This window comes from Cariama cristata, unplaced genomic scaffold (assembly GCF_000690535.1).
Source record: "Cariama cristata isolate BGI_N322 unplaced genomic scaffold, ASM69053v1 scaffold37716, whole genome shotgun sequence".
Classification (NCBI taxonomy): Eukaryota; Metazoa; Chordata; class Aves; order Cariamiformes; family Cariamidae; genus Cariama; species Cariama cristata.
In genome coordinates, this window is record NW_009623385.1 from 35,455 (window position 1) to 54,293 (window position 18,839).

The 18,839-nt window shown below is 39.0% G+C and overlaps 2 protein-coding genes across 2 annotated transcripts in view; one reads left to right on the forward strand and one right to left on the reverse strand.

Annotated features, from left to right (window-relative positions):
• Positions 1-13,789, forward strand: part of ZCCHC11 (zinc finger, CCHC domain containing 11) — a 40,958-nt gene extending 27,169 nt beyond the window's left edge. The window contains exons 20-30 of the mRNA XM_009702709.1: positions 119-196; positions 592-769; positions 1,134-1,181; positions 1,279-1,361; positions 3,292-3,407; positions 5,110-5,270; positions 6,256-6,353; positions 8,971-9,300; positions 9,349-9,496; positions 12,041-12,214; positions 13,242-13,789. Coding sequence (XP_009701011.1) covers positions 119-196; positions 592-769; positions 1,134-1,181; positions 1,279-1,361; positions 3,292-3,407; positions 5,110-5,270; positions 6,256-6,353; positions 8,971-9,300; positions 9,349-9,496; positions 12,041-12,214; positions 13,242-13,333 — 1,506 coding nt within the window. The 3' untranslated portion in view covers positions 13,334-13,789. The remainder of the gene's footprint in view (positions 1-118; positions 197-591; positions 770-1,133; positions 1,182-1,278; positions 1,362-3,291; positions 3,408-5,109; positions 5,271-6,255; positions 6,354-8,970; positions 9,301-9,348; positions 9,497-12,040; positions 12,215-13,241) is intronic.
• A 758-nt stretch (positions 13,790-14,547) lies between these two features.
• On the reverse strand, positions 14,548-18,772 carry PRPF38A (pre-mRNA processing factor 38A). The gene is made up of 10 exons (XM_009702710.1): positions 18,638-18,772; positions 18,420-18,574; positions 17,769-17,890; positions 17,210-17,295; positions 16,927-17,037; positions 16,246-16,358; positions 15,686-15,712; positions 15,512-15,609; positions 15,123-15,171; positions 14,548-14,886 (listed from the first exon to the last, which is right to left on the reverse strand). Exons 1-10 carry the CDS (start codon positions 18,770-18,772, stop codon positions 14,844-14,846), a joined length of 939 nt encoding a protein of 312 aa, XP_009701012.1. The 3' UTR covers positions 14,548-14,843.
• Positions 18,773-18,839: the final 67 nt, after the last annotated feature.

Consider the following 18,839-nt stretch of genomic DNA (forward strand, 5'->3'; position numbering starts at 1 on the left):
ATATAGGAAGTAATTGTTAAAATATTTATATTTTTGAATTGTTTCTTACCAGCAAAACTGTGAATCTTTTACAGTGACTTTGAATTAGAGTGGTAACTCTCCTTCTTTATTTTGACAGATATTTGATGGAAAACAGATTCCGCAAAGAATGGTGGATGGATGGAATGCCTTTTTCTTTGATGACATGGAAGAATTGGTAATATTCTAATTCCAGAATAGTCACTAAAACTTAAAGCTTGTTTTTATGGGAAAGTAATAAATTTCTAGCAGTGTAATATATAAAAGAGTAGTTAAACTTCCATATCCATATGATTATAACTTCCCAAATAAGTCCTGTTGTACTGAAATGAGTGTCGACTTTTTCTTGGCTTGTTTTAAATCATTTTTAAATAACGTAAATCAGGAAAAATACTTTTTACTCCTAATAAACAGTCCAGGATTGAGCTAGTGTTAACTGTAGTAATATATCCTTACTTTAACCAAGTGAAACTGTTCATGATAGACAAACTCATAATTAGAGAGGTAGTTCAGGAGGAGGAGAGGTACTTCAGTAACTGTAGGTGCATAAATTGTGTCTTCAATTGCATGCAGAAGAAGCGTCTGCCTTCTCTTGGAAAGAACACTGAATCGCTTGGCGAACTCTGGCTAGGGTTGCTGCGATTCTACACTGAAGAATTTGACTTCAAGGAATATGTGATCAGCATCCGGCAGAAGAAGCTGTTAACTACGTTTGAGAAACAGTGGACATCCAAATGTATTGCCATTGAAGGTACTTATCTGCTGAATTTTTGTTCCATTCATGGGGGAGTGATGAACGCTATTGCTTGAGGATCTGTTCTCCTTGTTGCACAGGATCTTTATGTGGGGAAACTACCATCAATGTTTAAAAAAAGCATTGTTTGCAAGTCCTACAGCTTACAAAATCAGATTAGACTCCTGACTTTTAGTATACATCAATAAATTACTCTTACTTTATTATGGTTAGTCACATATTTTTACAACACTCAGCATTGCTTTGCTATCATCTGCTCTGTGAGGGCATTTAAAATTAAATTGTCTATGTTAAAATAAAAAAGTTTTGTTGCAGCATAATTTTTCCAGCTCTGGTTTGTTTTTCTCCCTTCTTTACACAGATCCTTTTGACTTGAATCATAATCTCGGTGCTGGAGTCTCTAGGAAAAGTAAGCTATTAATGTCTACTAATGATTAACGTTCACTAATTTCTAAAGCGTTGTGCCTTTTCTGTTGTTTTCCAATAACTTTGCCTTTCTTCAATAGTGACCAATTTCATAATGAAGGCATTTATCAATGGGAGAAAATTATTTGGTACCCCATTCTACCCAACTGTTGGAAGAGAAGCTGTAAGTTTTCATAGTTTTTACTATGTTTTTTACTTTTCTTCATCCACTGAATTGATGCATCTAAAGCAGACCTCTTGTATGTATTAATCAAATTGATGTGCACAATATATGTAATTATATATCATCTGCATAAAATGTACAGCTTAGTATTGAGCTCCTGCAATATAAAAGTCGCAGGAGTAGTTGGATGGGTGATGGGTATTTTTGGCAGGTTTGGGGAAAGTAACTTTATTTTGATTTTTGTTTTTGTATAAACTTTTCATTAAGTATTGCAGAAAACTGCAAAATTGGCTATAAAACCCAGAAAGAGCTTTAGTAACTTTACTACCTATTCATGTAAATAAAGAAAACAGACTGATGAGATACTACATTCTACCTACTTTTCCAGTTGATGGAGAAAGTAAGGATTGCTGCTTAAGGAAGGGAAAGGACAATGATCGACTTTTATTTATCAGTTGACCTTCAAAATGTGCATAGTGAGTCAGGGTCAGGAATGTGTTCATGCAACATCATATTAGAGAAGGTACTCCTCTGTGCTACAGGGTCCAGTCATTGATGCACAATAGAGAACTATTGTTTTTTATGTGAGCAAATAAATCAGCTGGAATTAATATTTTTAACATCTACTTAGAGAGGTGTTTCTAAGACAGTTTAGAGGACTGTTCTCCCAGTGGCTTTCCACAGGGTTTGTGTTTCTAAGGGATTTTGAAAATCTTTTGAAAGCTTTTATTTCCCCTCATCCTCCCCTGTCTTCTCTTTTCCGTTTGCTTACTTTATCTGTGTTTTTTCTGAGTTTGTATTAAATGTTCTTTGATGCAGTGACTTTGTGCTGTGCTCAATAAAAGATGTGTTTTTATTGGGGCTTTTTAGTACTGCTGTGATGCAAATAATAATGAATTACAGTGCGGATGTAATTATCTATAACTGACAAATATGTGAGCGTATGTAATATTATTGCTAATTAGATTTTTAATTGTTTGCATTTGTGTTCAACACAAGGCTATAGTGCTTCTGGAAAACATATACTGTGTGTTGGTATATGTTGTCCCTTGTGTTGTTCTGCCTCATCTCAGATTTTCACTGAACATTTTACGTAGGGATAAAAGGCAAGTCAGAAAGCAGCCTTAGCGTGCAAAAGGGCTCTCTCTTATGTGAAAGAATGCCAGTAGTATTACATAGCATTTTATTTCTCCAGAGTGCCCAACAAAGAAGGAGTTCTCTATCTCCTTCCTAAGCCAATGCCCTGCATTGCAGTTTAGTGGTACAGAGAGGAAACTGTAGTAAAGAGGTTCAATAAATTACCTGTCTATAGTAGGACTTTGTTCCCGAGCTGAGGTTAGGACAGTTCTTTTTGTATCTGTGTTTCAATCTTTCAGGCAAGATAATACTTTCAGAATGTTTATGTTGCTCAGAGGCTGTAAACTGTGGCCTTTGCGCTGACACATCAGAACTGCAGCTGTCCTTAGCAAATTGCCAGGGAGGGCAATGATATAGGTCAGTGTGAGGATACTCCATCTTTTCTCATCTTTGCTCTGTCTAGGGGGATGTAATCATGTCATTTGGGAAGGGACATAGACCACTTCAGAAGGCGTACAAGCAGTGATTCAGATACCAAAATAGATCATATGCAAAAAATTGCCCTCTGAAGAGCCTTTAGGAAAGTGGAAGGTAGGCAGCAGGCTTGGGCCTGAGTGAGCTGTTCTGCAAATTCAGCCTCTGGCCCTAAGACTAAATACCTGGTTTTTGCCCAAACTGCTCCACGTCTCTGAAAAAGCTGCCATTATCTAGGGGAAGAAAAGGACTAGATATAATCTAAGAAGTAGTACAATTTAGGGAACAAAAGGAGATGAAAGCTGTCCATTTTGCTTTCATTTCTTAGTCTTGTAAGTGAATGGTTTATATCTTGTATCTGTCTGATGTGTTTCGATAGGAATACTTTTTTGACTCTAAAGTGCTGACAGATGGGGAATTGGCACCCAATGACAGATGTTGTCGTGTCTGTGGAAAAATTGGTCACTACATGAAAGACTGTCCAAAGAGGAGGAGGTAAGTAATACGCAAAGCTAACATAAAATCATTGAGATTAAATCAGGAGAGATTTGGATATTTGAAATTTTAATGGAAACGAAGAATATGCTGAATTGGAGAGAAATCAAAGCTTTGTATCTGGTCCTCAACTTCCCATCCTATTTTTACTTTTTTTAAGACTATTTCTGGGCATCTCTTTAAATCTTAAAGAGTGTTTATGCAAGCACACACAGAGTAAAATCAACAGTCTATAATATGTTAATACTTTTGCTTCATGATCTATGTGTAATTACAGCTTACCTTAAAATTTAGATCACTACATTATCCTTTTATAGTGTAAATATTCAGATGGAGACTGTATTAACTAACTGCACAATTTGTGATGTATTAAAATGGATTTCCTGTAGCCATCATGTTCGGAAGGCAGTGTTGAATTTGAATTGTTCTGTAGATCTGATAACGTACCTCTACAAGGCAGATAAAGGTTCATGTATTAAAATCTAGGGGTAGTTAAAGTGTACATAGTTACGGTGCATATCTGTAAATCATACTAGTGCCAGTCACGTAGTGGTCTTGCACATGTACATTAATTGCACTTAAGAGTGCAATTTTGGATCCAGTACTCACGCAAAAGGAGTCCCTAGTACATGCAGGTCAATGTCTCCAAAGAGAGTTTAGCAGGAATTGACAGAGAATGTGCACTCCTCACATTTTTACATCTTTGGATTTGTAATGACCCATTCAGTGTAAGTTGTCTGACTTCTCCTAAAACCTGTTGAAGCCCTTAGAATGCAGATTAAAGTCTGGGCTTTTTCATTTACTCCTTATGTTCAGTTGTGTGCTTCACAATTCTTCAAAAGATTCTTGGTCTCTTCCTGCTACAAAGTCCTTGTTTGCAGCCTTTTGTTCAGTCAGCAGAGTTCAAGATACATGAAACTGGACTGGAACCCTAAGGTCACAGGTTGACTCTTTCTTTCAGCCGCTCCCTTAACATACTCCTCACAAGCACTAGCACATAGAACTGCAACTCCATTTCCCTATATCTGCCTTAGGAAAAGAAGTTGTGATCTGCTCTTCACACAAACTGCAGCTACAGCACAGCCACACAGAATCTCTCTCAAATTGTATATATAGCTCACAAAACAGTATTAATATTTAACAATCCTACAGATACCGTATGGAAAAAGACCGTTACTTCTTGTCTTGGTTTCTGATCACTAGTTCTTCTCCTGTTTGTTGTATTAGTACTGAGTGTTTGAAAGAGCCTCAGTGCTCACTTTCACATCCTGTCTAGGCTCAGGATGCTAATATACTCTTACCGAGAAAGGTGCCATCTCCCGTCGGGCGGAGGTTATATCTACAAGATAACAGCTAACTTGTTTTGTGTATATTCTGACTCAGTGGGATTGTTGCATAGAACTACTCCCAAACTAAGTGGCAGGCTAAGCCTACTTAACTGTAGGTACAGTTCTGCGCTAATACAGTCAGATAGCTGCTGGACAATTCTGGGGAGCTTCTAAGTTCGTTAAGTTTATGCAAACAGGTTGTTAACCAGCCCAGATTCTGAAAGTGGTTTTCTGGGATTCCTAAGATATTTGTATTCTGGTACAGCTGTTGGTTATGTAACCATTTCCTTTGAACATACCAATATAACAACTCTACAGAGTTGGGGTTTTTTTTGTGTGGTTTTGTGATACTGCTAATAAAAATTACTGTTCAGATTGAAGAAAAAGGAGAATGAGAAAGATGATGAAAAAGAAGTGAAAGAAGATGACAGAGAAACAAGAGAGAAAAGATGTTTCATCTGTGGGGATGTGGGTCATGTTAGAAGAGATTGTCCTGAATTCAAACAAACTCGTCAGAGAAATAATAGCGTGCCAGGTAAGTTAGTTTATGTGGTGTTAGTATAATTTGAAAGTTCTGAGATCCCTTCTCTCTGGTTTTCTATACAGACCTGGTAATTATCTTTAAAAATTTTTGAAACTAATGATTTCAGTCATTGCAAATACAACTTTTAGTCGAAGTGTTGCTTTTCTTCAGGGGAGTAATGCCTCCTGAAGTACAGTCTTTGCATGGGTGTTAAAAATGTACTCGGCAGTAAGTATAGTGTACTTCAGGATATTGTGTTATTTGTCCTCCACTCACAATGCATTTAGGGTGCATTTGGGAGTAGTAATAATAGTAATAATTGAATGCATTTCCTCTTCCAAATGTTTCTCAAATGTTAGCTAACCCTCCATCACCTGTGAGAGGTAAGTAAATGTATTTTCACCAAAAATCAGCGGTCTTAAAGTAACACTTGCAAAAGCATACACGTGCATTAGGAAGCTAGATCCAGCTTTCAAATTACTGTTAGTAATTAGAGACAAGTCTAATTGCAAACCCATTCAAGTTAGGCCCATAGGTGCCTGCAGTATTTGAAAAAGTAGAGAAAGAAATCATAAATGAACTTCAGAGAGAACCTTGCTACTTTTCTGTATTCTGATATCCCTTACTATTTTTTTTTCCTTCCTTTCTTTGCTCGAAAGTTTCTGCTGTTGTTATTGCTGTTTAAAATCCCAGTGCTTACAGCAGTAGCATGGAAACCTGCATAAAGTAGCGCTCCTGCCTGATAGCAAAGTGAGCTTTATTCATGCTAGAATTTTTATTGCTCACAATTAGATTTTGGGTTTAGCTGCTGTACCTGTTAATGTTGGCTGTTGCCAGTAGAGGGAAAGCTTTCCTCTTAAAGGAGAGGAGAGGTTAGAGTGATTTACCTACTCTGTGTCACATGAGAGTTAAGGTAATGCTGACTTCCAGTTCTGTGTTCATTATTCTGTCGTCCATAACCCTTGTGTTTTTTATTGACATTTTGTTCCTTGATTAGGCACCCAGTTGGTCCGAAGCATGGTAAATTCACAGCTAGTGGCTGTGAGTCAGCAGCAAGTGGAACGACCCTTGCGCACTAGACAGTCATCAGAATGTGTAAGTTCCAATGAGCTATAGTATTGAAGTAAGCAAGCTGTAGCAAACCAGTGATCCCGAGCCATGCTAGGAACAAGTTTGCACAGTTTTTTCCTCAACAGATTCTGGACTTTATAATGACAACATTGCACTCTACCAGTTAATGAAACCTTGATTTATAATATAGTGTCTCTTGGAGAGCATTTGTGGTCTTTCAGTATGGAACCTACATAGTCAAATTTCATATGAGATAGCTTGCAATTCTGAAAGGCCAGCTTCACTGTCTTTGAGATTTAAGCTGGGATGCCTCTTGAAATCTTGTGTTTAGTTATTCTGGCAATGTTCTGGAGTTACTAAGGGAAGTAAAGCGTAGCTCATTGTTAACATGCTGGAGACTTAGGTTTGTGACTATCATGGATCTCTGTGGTTTAAGAGAACTGTCTTAAGGGTCTGTCATGAACAGGCAGGGAACACAGATGAATTATACTTCAATTCGGATGTGATGTACCGGGCAAAATCTGCCAGAGCACACTAGAAGCACAAATAGAACAATGGGGAAATTTTTGGTAGTTTTCTTTTAGAATTTGTCCAAGTTTCTATAGAACTAGATAAAATATGTTTAACCTGCTTCTAAGTGGAGGTAGATAGGGGAAGGTATTTGAGCAAATGCAGCTGTTAGCATTTAATGTTTTTGGAGTACAGAATACAGCAGAAGTTTGTTAATTTTACGCTATTAATCTGAGAAACGTTAATGAAGCTGGCAAGTAAGCAAACATAGTAATCAGGGCTGCTGATCGCTAGTGCTCTGTTCAGTTTACTACTTTAGATGTAGAGTATTTCCTAACTGATCAGCAAGCATTTATTGGGATGTTTGCTCTGGTAACAGAGACTTTATGACATCATTTTTCCTATAATAATATGCTGTTAAAGAGGGACCGATACAGCCCTAATCTAAGTGAAGGGCTGAACTGCCACCTTGCTATCACACGACACAGTATCTTTTTAGGAGCCTTGTATTTCTGCTTGGGAAAATGAGGCATGGGAATTCGTGTGTGCACCCGCATAGAATCATAGATTGGGCATATCATGCACACTAGACCTACTGCATGTGCACAGTCTTGTGTCATTTGGATGTCATTGGCTCTGTGTGTGTGTGTTGCATGGTTGTCATTTGCCCAGGATTTCTTGGTGAATATGTACTGTCCAAGGATTGTTTGAGGATAGTGGGAAGGGAGCAAGAGGTAAAAGGAAAAGCAGGAGAGTGTGGAAGCAGATTAAGAGGCTGGAGCTTAACATTTCTCCTCTCCTGCTGCTGGCATGTCCAGTGCATGCTTGTGGTTGTTTAGTATTTGTAGGAAGGCTGTAGTGTGTGCATGTGCTCTATTTTTAAAACATTTAAACTGTTAAACTAATAGTTGCTGTTCAAATCCTGGGTTTTACCTTCTCTTCCTGGTTTGATAGGAAGACATAGGAGGCAGTCATACAGGAACAGTTGGAATAGCAGCAGGGAGCAGTCCCAGCTTCTGGGCTTCAGCTTTTGCCCAGCCAAAGACACACAGCATGCTGCTATAAGGAATAGCTCTGAAAGGCTGGCGTGGGGACGTCCTGCAGACCTCTGGTTATTGAAGAAAAGTGACTACAAATTTAAACAGACAGGCAAGCAGTCAGGGATAGTAACAAGCTGCAGAGACCTTTAACTTCAGATGTTTGACAGCAGCTGAATTACTTGAAGCTTAGCTGTCTGCTATAGTCTATGGAGGGAGACAAGCAACTCCAGGGAGGGATTGAGATCTGAGATTCAGGTAATTATCTCTGGTTTAGGTAGTTGTCTGTCATTTGAATTTCCCTTTGGAGGCACCTGTCTTACACTGTCACCATCTTGTCTCAGTGCTTAAAACCAGATTAGGTTAATCCAGACATTGGTAATAAATTTTGGCAGATAAACTGGAGAACTCTTCTCCCAGCCACCCCAATTCTTGAAGTGTTGCTCTGCTTAGTTGTAATACCGAACAGATGAAACGGGCTCATGCATGTTTCTCTTGCTAGTGAAAAGGAAAGCTTTGTCAGAGCTCTGCAAAGGCTATTTTTGTGCCTTTAGCCATGGCCTGACATCAGTATATGGAGGTTGAAACTGGGTTTCAATGTCTTGTTTAACAGATTAAATAAAAATTAAAGAAATATTAGGAGCTTACTTTGGAATTGCTTAAAAAATGTCTGTGGTAATAAGAACCACTCTATTTAGAAGTAAGGTTCTAAAGAACTAGTTAATGAGTTAAGAATTAGTTAATGAAATTCTGGGCTGTAAATAAGTAGGGTGGGGAAGATGCTGATTAAAAATCAGAAGCAGATGTGTGAGGAGTTTAATGAAGAGCTTGGGGCTAGTGTTTACTCAGAATGATGTTTCTGATGGTGCGATCTGCCACATTAGCAGACAAAACTATCTGATGGTGACAAATCAGTGTCAGTCAAACTGCACTTATTTAAACCAGCAGGAAATTGGGTGCAGTATTTGGGGTGTTGCTGGGAAGTGCTTTGCCTTTTTTAATGAATAGTCTAATACAGTGGGTGGTTATTAAAGAACACCATTAAATACCTAGTGAACTAATCAGAAATACATACTTTTTTTTTTCCCCTCCAGTCTGATTCGCATCAGTCATCTTATTCTCCACAACCTCAACAATTTACACAGAATTCCTCTCAGCCAGCCTCCATTAACCAGACTCAGCCACAACCAATATCCCAGTCCAAGCACGTTCCGCAACCACAGCAGGGTGCACAGCCACCCCATCAGGTCCAGCTGTCTTTGTTTAACTTTCCCCAATCTCCCCCAGGTCAGTATTCCACCTTGCATAACCTGGGACTACTTCAGATGCACCATCACCACCAAATTCAGCTTCCCAACACTTCTTGGCCTATTCATGGGCCCGTTATTCACTCTGCACCGGGTAACCCTCCTCATTCTACAAATGTTCCATTTTCTATGAGATCTGGCAGCAGCAGCACCACAAATAACCAGAGCAGTGTAAGCTTGAATGATCCCAGTATCATCTTTGCGCAGCCTGCTGCCAGGCCCATGGGAATCCCCAGCACTTCTCATGAGGGACACTGGCACAATCCTGTGACTCCAAACTCACTGGTGAACAATGGCACTGTGGGGAATTCAGGTAATTCTTCTCTGTTGTATCAAACCTCTCGCACTTTGTGTACAAGTGTTAAGTGTTACAGAAACAGCTAACTCCTTCAACTTGTTTTATATTAAAAATATGATGCTTAAGAAACTTAAGTCATTACCTTCACTGTCTTAACATTTTCATAGGAAAAAATTAGGCGAGTTGGATCATTGTAACTTTTAGGCATTGGTCCTATCTGCCATTAACAGCTGTGCAACACATGAGAAATCATGCATTCAACTAAGAAATGTTCTAATTGTTTGCGTCTAAAGCACCTGTCTGTGAATGTGCTTACAAATATGGTTTGCATTTATCTTGTTATGTAGTTTATTAGATGAATGCTGAGACTGCAACTACGAACTTAAGAGACTGGCAGAATTGTGGTTGTGCAAGTTGAATATTGCCTCCTTGCATTTAGTGCAATATAACGTGATATTATGCGTTCTTTCTTCCTATGGTTTGTCCTGCCACATTTAACTTCCATAACCTCAGTGCTGTTTCCTGAAAATACTTCATACAGACTTTCCCTGTGCCAAGCAGGCAACAGCCTTTTGCCTCATACGAAAGCCAAGTACATTTGTATGTTTGAGGCTGAGAAAAGCAGTATGTAGTAATTAAAGACCATACAGTTTTCTGTGCAAAATAAACGGTGGCAGCCCCTAAATTTTAACTGTAATATTTAGATCATGATAATGGTCTTTTGATTTATTCTGAGTGTGTAACTCCTCCTATGTTTAAAAAAATATATCCATCATACAATATACTGATGCAGCTGTTCATCATAAGGTGGAAATTTTGAATCTGCTGCACAGCCTTTCTCTGCACTAATAAGGTGATTGACAGCAACAGTAGATTTTCAGCTGAGTCAACAGTGTTGAATGAGGTATAATTCACCAATGAGTTTCAGATATTTGTTGAGATGCTGGGCATGCATGTTTTTCTATTCAGACCTTTGTGAGGAATATCTGTTAGAGGATACAGAAACTGCTACGAGTGCACTTTCTGTGCATTCAGTGTGCTTCGTCCCTACCACCCCATTTCTGATCTTAATTCTCTGTCTACGCTCGCCTGTCCCCTCCTTTATGTCCACCCCAGCTCTGACTTTTTGTCAAGCAGCTCCTTCCGATCCAAGTCTTCTTACCCAGGTAGCTGCCTTCTTTCAGACAAGCTCCCCAAATTCTAGTTTCTGCTCCATTCTTCCTTAACGAGTCCCCTTTCTCATCATGTAGTCAGTTAGTCCTTGTCTTCAGTCATTTTCCTTTTGCTCTATCTTTGTTTGCTTCCACTCTCATTGTGCCTGCCCAGGTTTCCCAGTTTTCTTGTGCTGGCAGTCGCAGTATTTTTTTCCCATCTCTCAACTTCCATCTATTTACAATCTCATCACACCCCGTTTCCTAGTTCCCAGTTTTGTTTCCTTTTTGGCTTAGATGCCATTAAGGTGGGGTCACTGGGTAGGCGTGCAGTAGAGATGAGCTGTCTGCTCTCTGTTTGAAGCCTGCTTTCTTACTTGCTCGGGACAATTTGAGAACAGTAAGTTCATGGAAACTTTGTCTTAGCCTGCATAACCTTGACTTGGAAGGTGCGACTGCTTTCTTTTCAGTTGACAATTGATCAGAAGTAGGATTGTTAGAAGTTTCAGATAGACAAATTTTTTGTCATGCATACACCAGAGCCGTGCTTCATGTTTTACTGTATAGAAGTTACTGTTCTTTTAAAAAGTGTAGCTTACTTTTATTTACTGAAAGTCCATCTGCAAGGTTTTTTTATGATGAGCCTGAAAGGGAGCTGATATACTGAGAACGATAGTTACTTAAATGTATTTATTTTTAAATGTACATTGATCAAGTTCTTAAATTAGCAAGCATTGCTGTGTCTTGTAAAATTGGGAGCTATGAGTAAAAAGAGCAGGATTAGTAATACAGCATTTAGCATCAACTATTGTGTGTCCTGCATCCTTGGATGCTTGATTTCTCATCCTTAATGCTGCAGTCATACTGGATTTGTAAATGGAATAGCTCTCAATTTGTGTACTTACTTCAAAAGTTTTTATTTTTCTCTCTAAAAATTGATTTTAAGTTGGTCCAATGATCTAGATATCAAGTTTCTTAAGCATACAAGTATTAGTGGAATTCCAGTGTACATCTGAGAATTATTTCTTGCTGTAGGGTAATAGCTTTCATGTCACAGCTATGTCAGTGATAGTGAGTATCTGTGTGGGATCAGATATTAGTAACATTGTTCTGACCTTGTATTTTTCATCATGAGAATGACATAGGAATAGTGAAATTGTAGGTCTTGATTTTAATGCTGATTCATCCTCTGTCTTCCTCCCCAATAAATTCTGTTATAGTGAATAATGAAGTAATTTAGGTGGTAATTTTTGTTGATGTATATTAAGAAAAAAAAAGAAGAATAGCACATCAGACTAATCACATTAAGTCCCCTGCAAACTGTTATTTAAGATGTAAATTGTATTTGTGACTTACTGTTTAATTATTTCAACTTGCAATGTGCTTTTCCCTTTCAATTGAAAAATAGATCAGGGTTTCCAAGGACAGTTTGGTAAAATGAACCCTCCTTCTGTCCCTTGGGACCATGGGACCCCTACCCATTTTCCTCTCCTCCGAGGAGCGTGGCCTTACAATATGCCTCAGAACTACATGCAGCAGGGAAATGCCAGCTATCCACCGAACAAACCTTTCTACCCTCAAGGTACTAGAACTAGTATATGAATCAACAGCTCATGCAACATGTCTCTTTACTGTCTCAAAGGCTTTAAAAGCCAAGGAATTATGTTTCACTTGCTAGGCTCCCTGGAACCATAATGAATCCAAGAATCAAATCAGCGCTTCGGCTTCCTGTATGGATGGATGAAAATCTTTGTGGGAGGGAAGGGGTTAAATCATATTCTGAAATCTGAGCCAATTTTTAATCTGTTGCACTTCTAGCCTCTTTCTCCTCCACTGCTGCTGTTTCACTGTAGAGCCACCTCTGCTTCAATAGAGATTAAGATGATTTGCCCATGAGCATGTTAAGAATATGAAAAATTTTTGTCCTAACTCATTTTATTTGGCTTTTGTACCTTGCCTTGTGGGATGATTTATATAAAAACTTGCAAGACCATAGAATAGTTCAGGTTGGAAAGGGCCTCTGGAGGTTATCTAGTCCAACCCGTCTGCAGTCAAAGCAGCACTGACTTCAAAGTTAGATCAGGTTCAGTTATTCAGCGTACTTTGAAGGACTGACTTTATCCAACTCTTTCTGATGCTACTGAATGGTAAAGGTGTTCAGCATCTGGCAGGATTGGGGAAGGCTGTAGGAAAAAGACCTTTGGCTCCACTAAGAGAGAAACTATGCCCAAATCTTACTTGGACGCTTTGCAATTACCATGTTGCTGGGTCACCTAGTATAAAATGAGAGATACTGGCACCAAATCCTTTTTTCAAAATCTAATCCATTGGCTGTAGCAAGGTTTCCAAGTGAGACCCATAGTTAAAAATCCTGAAATTCTTTTTGTTAAATAACTACAGTAATGATGTATTGATGATTCTGAGAGCATTTTGGAGATAGGATTAAAGTAATACTGCATTTTCCCATTAAATGGGTTAGTCTAACAGATAGCATTTGTGTGAGTCTAGTAAATGGCATTATTTCTAACACAGATTAATACATTGAATATAGCCAAGCACTGTTAAATATATTTAATTTGCTGAAGTAATTGTAATCCATTTTCTTTTAGCTGGTCCACTGATGCAGAGTAACCAGCGGTTCTCACTTCTGTCTCAAGGACACCCACACTTGAATCTGAATTACATTCAACAGAAAAAGTGAAATTTAATGGGATTGTGGGTGGGTGGGGGGAGGGGAGGAAAAAAATTCAGGTTCTGATTTAAAATCTTAATGCAACATGTTTAGATACAAGATTATTTAAGACTGTTTTTAAACTGTATCATTTGTACATAGATATGAACTATAGTTTTTACTAGTATCACAAAACTGAGTGATACAAATTTCATCTATTTTATTACCCTATTTTTAAGGGGAATTGTGTTTTGTTTTATCTTGATAAACTGTAAAGAGAGAGAATTTTTAAAATTAAGTTCTTTATTTTCTATTAGCTGTATTCATACTTTGGTTGCTTCAGACTTTATATATATTGTTCTAAAAAAAAAATAAAATTAGAAGGGGATTTCATGTGTTTAAAAATTTGTCACTTCTATTCTTTACAGAACTATGTAGTGCCAAAAAACTTTTTAAACGAAAAATAAAACTGCAAAAAAAGGACATAAGACTTTTTCCTCTTCCCTATTTGTATGCATGCTTGCATTTAACTGTAATTAGGAAACCAGAATAAAAAAAACTGCTTTAACTTAAGATAGAAGAGATGAAAGATGAGCAGCTTTAATGAGCCTTATAATCAGTATACCTGTTTTTCCCCATGCTGGTGTCATTGCATGTGCCATTCACAGCCAGTGTGTCTTTCTTGTAAAATACTTGATTTGAGGGAAGAGTACACCTGCTTTTCTGTTCATAAACTTTGCAAAATAATATGAAAATACTCTAGAAAAATCAGGCTGTACTATGAAATAATTTTAAAGAGGACTTTCCATAAATTCACGTGGCATACTACTTTTTGTGTTGTCAACACTTATTGGGCCATATGTGAAAATACTTAAGCCATAAATGCAGTGTTCAGGAGATAAACCTGTTAGTCCCTGCTCCTGAAGCAAGACTGTGAAGAAAGGTATGGTACACAAGGGGTTTAACACAACTGATTTCCTGTGATATTTAATTATATGTACTAAGATGAGAACTGTAACTTGAGTAAGAGCTTAATTATTCTTAATTTGAAAAACTTCCTTTCCTGTACTGGAGGTTTGAGATAATTCAGGCTGGTAGCTCTTCAGTGTTTAACTTGAAAATCCTCTCACTGTGGCAACTGAATGCAGTGGCTGTTTGTTAAAACACCACCCTAATTGAGAATGAAGCCAGCTTCAACTAGGGGACATCTAAACAAAGTATTAGGAAAGAAACAGCAAGGAGCCTTTAAAGACAAACACCGCCCTTTTTTTTTATTGCTCTTCACTAGTTTTTACAGACCTTGAAAAAAACAATTTAAAGACAATCCTCAAATTCTATCAGGAGGATGAGTAACTAACTACATAAAAAGTAGCCTTAACTTTCTTTTAATTAAAAAACCCAAACAAACAAGACTTGTACAAGAGGAGGAGGATTAAAGAAATGGACTGCTAAAGCAGCCAGTACATATCCAGCTGTCCCCTAAAGCAAATAGGACAGTATTAGACTGCAGTTCAAGGTCCTGTGTGCTGGATTTAGTTTGTTATTCATTCCCTCGCCGACTCTTCTTGTGACTTTTCTTAGATCTGTAACAAACAATAAAAAAGCCATGACACAGTACTAGTAATTGTTTTGAAAGACCAAGGTGATCCATAGCAGTAAGTGGTGTTTTCTGTGGTCAAATATGGATATGTGTCTTGACTACAACATAGAGGATTTGATCTCCAACAGTGTAAGAAGACCTCCAATCGCCAAGATTGAATGACAAGTAAGAACTCCTACATCAGTACAGACACCCTTAAGAAACAGGCCAAGCCTTTACCTTTCAGGTGATTTGGAATGACTCCTGTGTCTGTGACTACGATGATGCCCTATGAGATAAAAAGGTAACAGTTACTTCATAGACCCTGGAATTCTTTTTTGTTTTGCTAATGCAATCTGCTTCTAGTGAACAAGTGTCCTAGATAATGCCAGAACAACCCTAGCCTTAATTAGGCACTCAAATTAACCTCCTGGCAAATATTGGAAAAACATACTCAAGGTAATTTTGCATGTATTAAAGGAGTCCTCCAGCTGTGCTATAATGAGCAGTTTTATGAGCCAGATTAAGGACCTATGCTACCTTCTTGATACTGTGACACAGATTTTTCTTGCAGTGGATGTTCTGCTCATAAAGACTTGCCAGAATTAATCTGTAAATGACAAAAGTACCTGGAGATTTAGATCTTGATCTGTGGCGCCTCTCCCTGGATCTGCTCCGGTGTCGTCTTGGGCTTTTGCTGCGATGCCTCTCCCGGCGTGGTGATGGACTGAGAGAAAGGAAGCTTTTAAGATAGCCATACTAAAAATGCACATGTTCTAAGATTAAGTAATAGAAAAGACTACCTTCTTCTCTTTGGAGAGCGGCTGCGCCTGTAATTGTGGGAGAAAAGAAGAAATATTAGCAGAGCCAGCTGTTTTAAGTTCCCTGTATTCTCCAGCAACAGCACCAGGGCTTCCCTTGCATTCCCCTGTATCCCCAGTTGGTGTGTGTTTGGCCTGCTGTACAAGAGGCAGTACATGCTTCTGGACTGGCCCATACAGTTAGCAGATGAGGTTAGTAATGAGTTTTTCCTGGCTTATTATCAGTAAGAACAATTAACAGGATGTTCTCTGCAGCCTCTGACTTACATGAAAGCAAAGCACTTGGTTCTCTTTAATATCTTCACTGTATTGTCAAATTTAGTTAAAGTTAGCCAGCAAGTTCAAGAGTTACTGAAGGACTAGAGAAACAGGCAGGAGGGTTGACTGTGGCTGTGTACTCCAACTCCTTACTTTAGAAAGTGGCTAAAGAAGTTGGGAGGTGTAAGAAATTCTGGCTGAACTGTCATCTTCACTTCTATGCTTTGCTCCAGCCATCTGCAGTACAATTGGTAAAAAATAGTGCTCAAGAAGAGCCATGTCACCTTCTTGGAGACCTGCTTCGGCTCCGTCTGTATCGCACAGCTGGAGATCTGCGAGGTTTATCAAGGTCTCTGTAGCCTCTTCTGCGGTGATCAGGAGACGGTGCTCGTTCCAGCTACAAACAATGGTGGGGGGGTGGGGTGGTTCTGTAAGTCTTATTTCATCAAGGTTTTTATCTATCGGTAAAGATTTCTGAACAATTCATATAAATGATAAAATTCATACAATTAAACTTCCCCATCCTCACATATTTCATATTAAGTGAGTGGTACTGCCTAAGCTTGCCAAGTGGAAATTGAAATGGCCACCTCTCATACTATTGATTCTCAAGAAGTACAGCAGAATTGACTATTGATGGTCACTGTAACTTTCATCATCACCTTTAGTTCTCTCCATTATATTTGTATGTAAAACAATTTATCTGAAATATGTTTAACACAAAACAGATTCAGATTTGGAATTTCAGGAGACACAAATGCTTGACAAACACAGAGCACTTGGGAACTACTTCAGGGTCTAATAAGTTCTCACAAGCAGCTTCTATGAAAGCAGGTTAAGGGAGGAGGTAAGAGTTGCAAGCAGCCTCCTAGTACCTCCCCTCAAATATTTCTCATAGGCCATAAAGTGTTCTGTGGTGGTTCAGCACCAGCTTCAACTATCCCTTTCCAAAACAGTTCACCAACCTTTTCATCTTCCTCTTCCTCCTCCTCACTAGATTCTACATCATCCATATCTTCTTCCAAAGCACTAACACGAGGCTCAAGTTGCTCAGCTTCTTCCAGAACATATCGTTTCTAGGAGAAATTACAACTTCATCTTACATAATCCAAGTATGAACAAACACCTAAGAAGGCATCTTGTGTGCCAGAAGGGCCTGTGTCACAGCTTTATTCAACAGGCCAGTAGCCAATACAACTACTGAATCTGATGCAATTAAGAATTCTGTAACCATCTACTTTTCCAAACCTGTAATCGAGGCAGAATGATATCGCATACACGTTCCTCATGGAGTAGTTCATCAATAAACTCATCCACATGCATCAGTTCAAATTCTGGGGAGGGGGAAAAAGCATTTAAAAGACAAAGATTAGTGGCCAGAGTAAAGATGAAACACTTCAGAATTTATGTCAAATGGGCTGTACAAACAAGAGTTCTAAATTCTCAAAGATGAGGAAAATCATTAGGCCAATCTTGCAAAAAGGAAATGACTGCACAGCTAGGATTAGCAGATTCACAGTGCTTAAACCAGCACTCAAACGGTGTTTCTTTGATATTTATGGAACCGCACTTCAATGCCCAACGGAAAACACAAGCACTTGGGCAAAGCAAAATAAGCAAGGCAGTTCTCATTTGTACAAGTCAGCAAGACCAGCGACAGACTATCCAAAGGATGAATGGTTATGCCACAATTTTTTAAGCTTCTATTACTAAACAGAGTATTTACTTTTATCTAGCACGATACTTTTTTTTAACAAAGGGTCATCCATGAGTTACCAAGAACCCACAACAAAGTAAGCGTGCTTACCCCCATTTCTGTTCTGACTTTTTATTTTTCGATAGTCATTGTACAGCGGTTCAAGATACTTGTAGCAGTCAATGGCAGTGCCTGTCAATCTCATGTACAATGCACCAAGCATTCTGACATACCTGAAAAGTAAGCCATTGCACGTATCTGAGCTTTTTGCATAGTTAGCAGTTTAGATAAAAGAAGAGTTTTTCCCATAAGTTCCTGAGAAAAATCAGTACACTAAAATAAATAGAATATGCAACCATTTACATTTTCTTTGTGGAATACTCAAGTGTATATACATATATATAGACACACACTCAAGTATACATATATAATAGCTGTATGGGTGCGTTATCACTCAGAAAGATGAAAGAAATACTGAAGAAAAGTAAATTAACATGGCTCCCTTAATGCACCTCGTTCTAAATACTTCAGGCGGAGGTATATTATCACACAGAGCACATGCCACAAGGGCAAGCCATTCCCCACAGCCCAAGTGACAAGGACAGCAGTCTTGAAAACAAAAGGAAAGACATGCTTTTCAGCAAGCAGAGTTTATCGGGGCTCACTAAAAGCTAAACTCTGCACTGAGGTTTCCCTGACTGTTTTGGACAGTTTCACTGAGTACAACAACCAACAGAAGGACAAAACAAGCTACCAACTTACTTGAAGTCTTCATTTTTTATGAACTCCACAATGATGTCCTTTTCGGGCTGGATCTGCAGCATCTTCAGTGTTAAGCACAAGAAGGGTGTAGGCTTAATGTTCCCGCCATAGACGCCTCCCACGTACTTCAGCTCCATAGCCTTGTCCACCACCAGCTCCACCACAGCAAAAAAAACCTCCCCCCCCGCCCCCCCCCCCCCCCCCCCCCCCCCCCCCGCCATACCCGTCAGGCCAAAGCACTCCTCCTTCCAGTACTTGGACTCGTAGATGCGGGTGCGGATGATCTTCTCCACCAAGTACTGCGGGTTGGTGCCGTGGATGCTGTGTGCGTCCTTCACCGTCCGGTTCGCCATGGTCGCCGCTAAACAGCTCCCCTCAACTCCGCGGTGGGCCGCCGCCGCCCCGCTCCCCTTCCGGGAG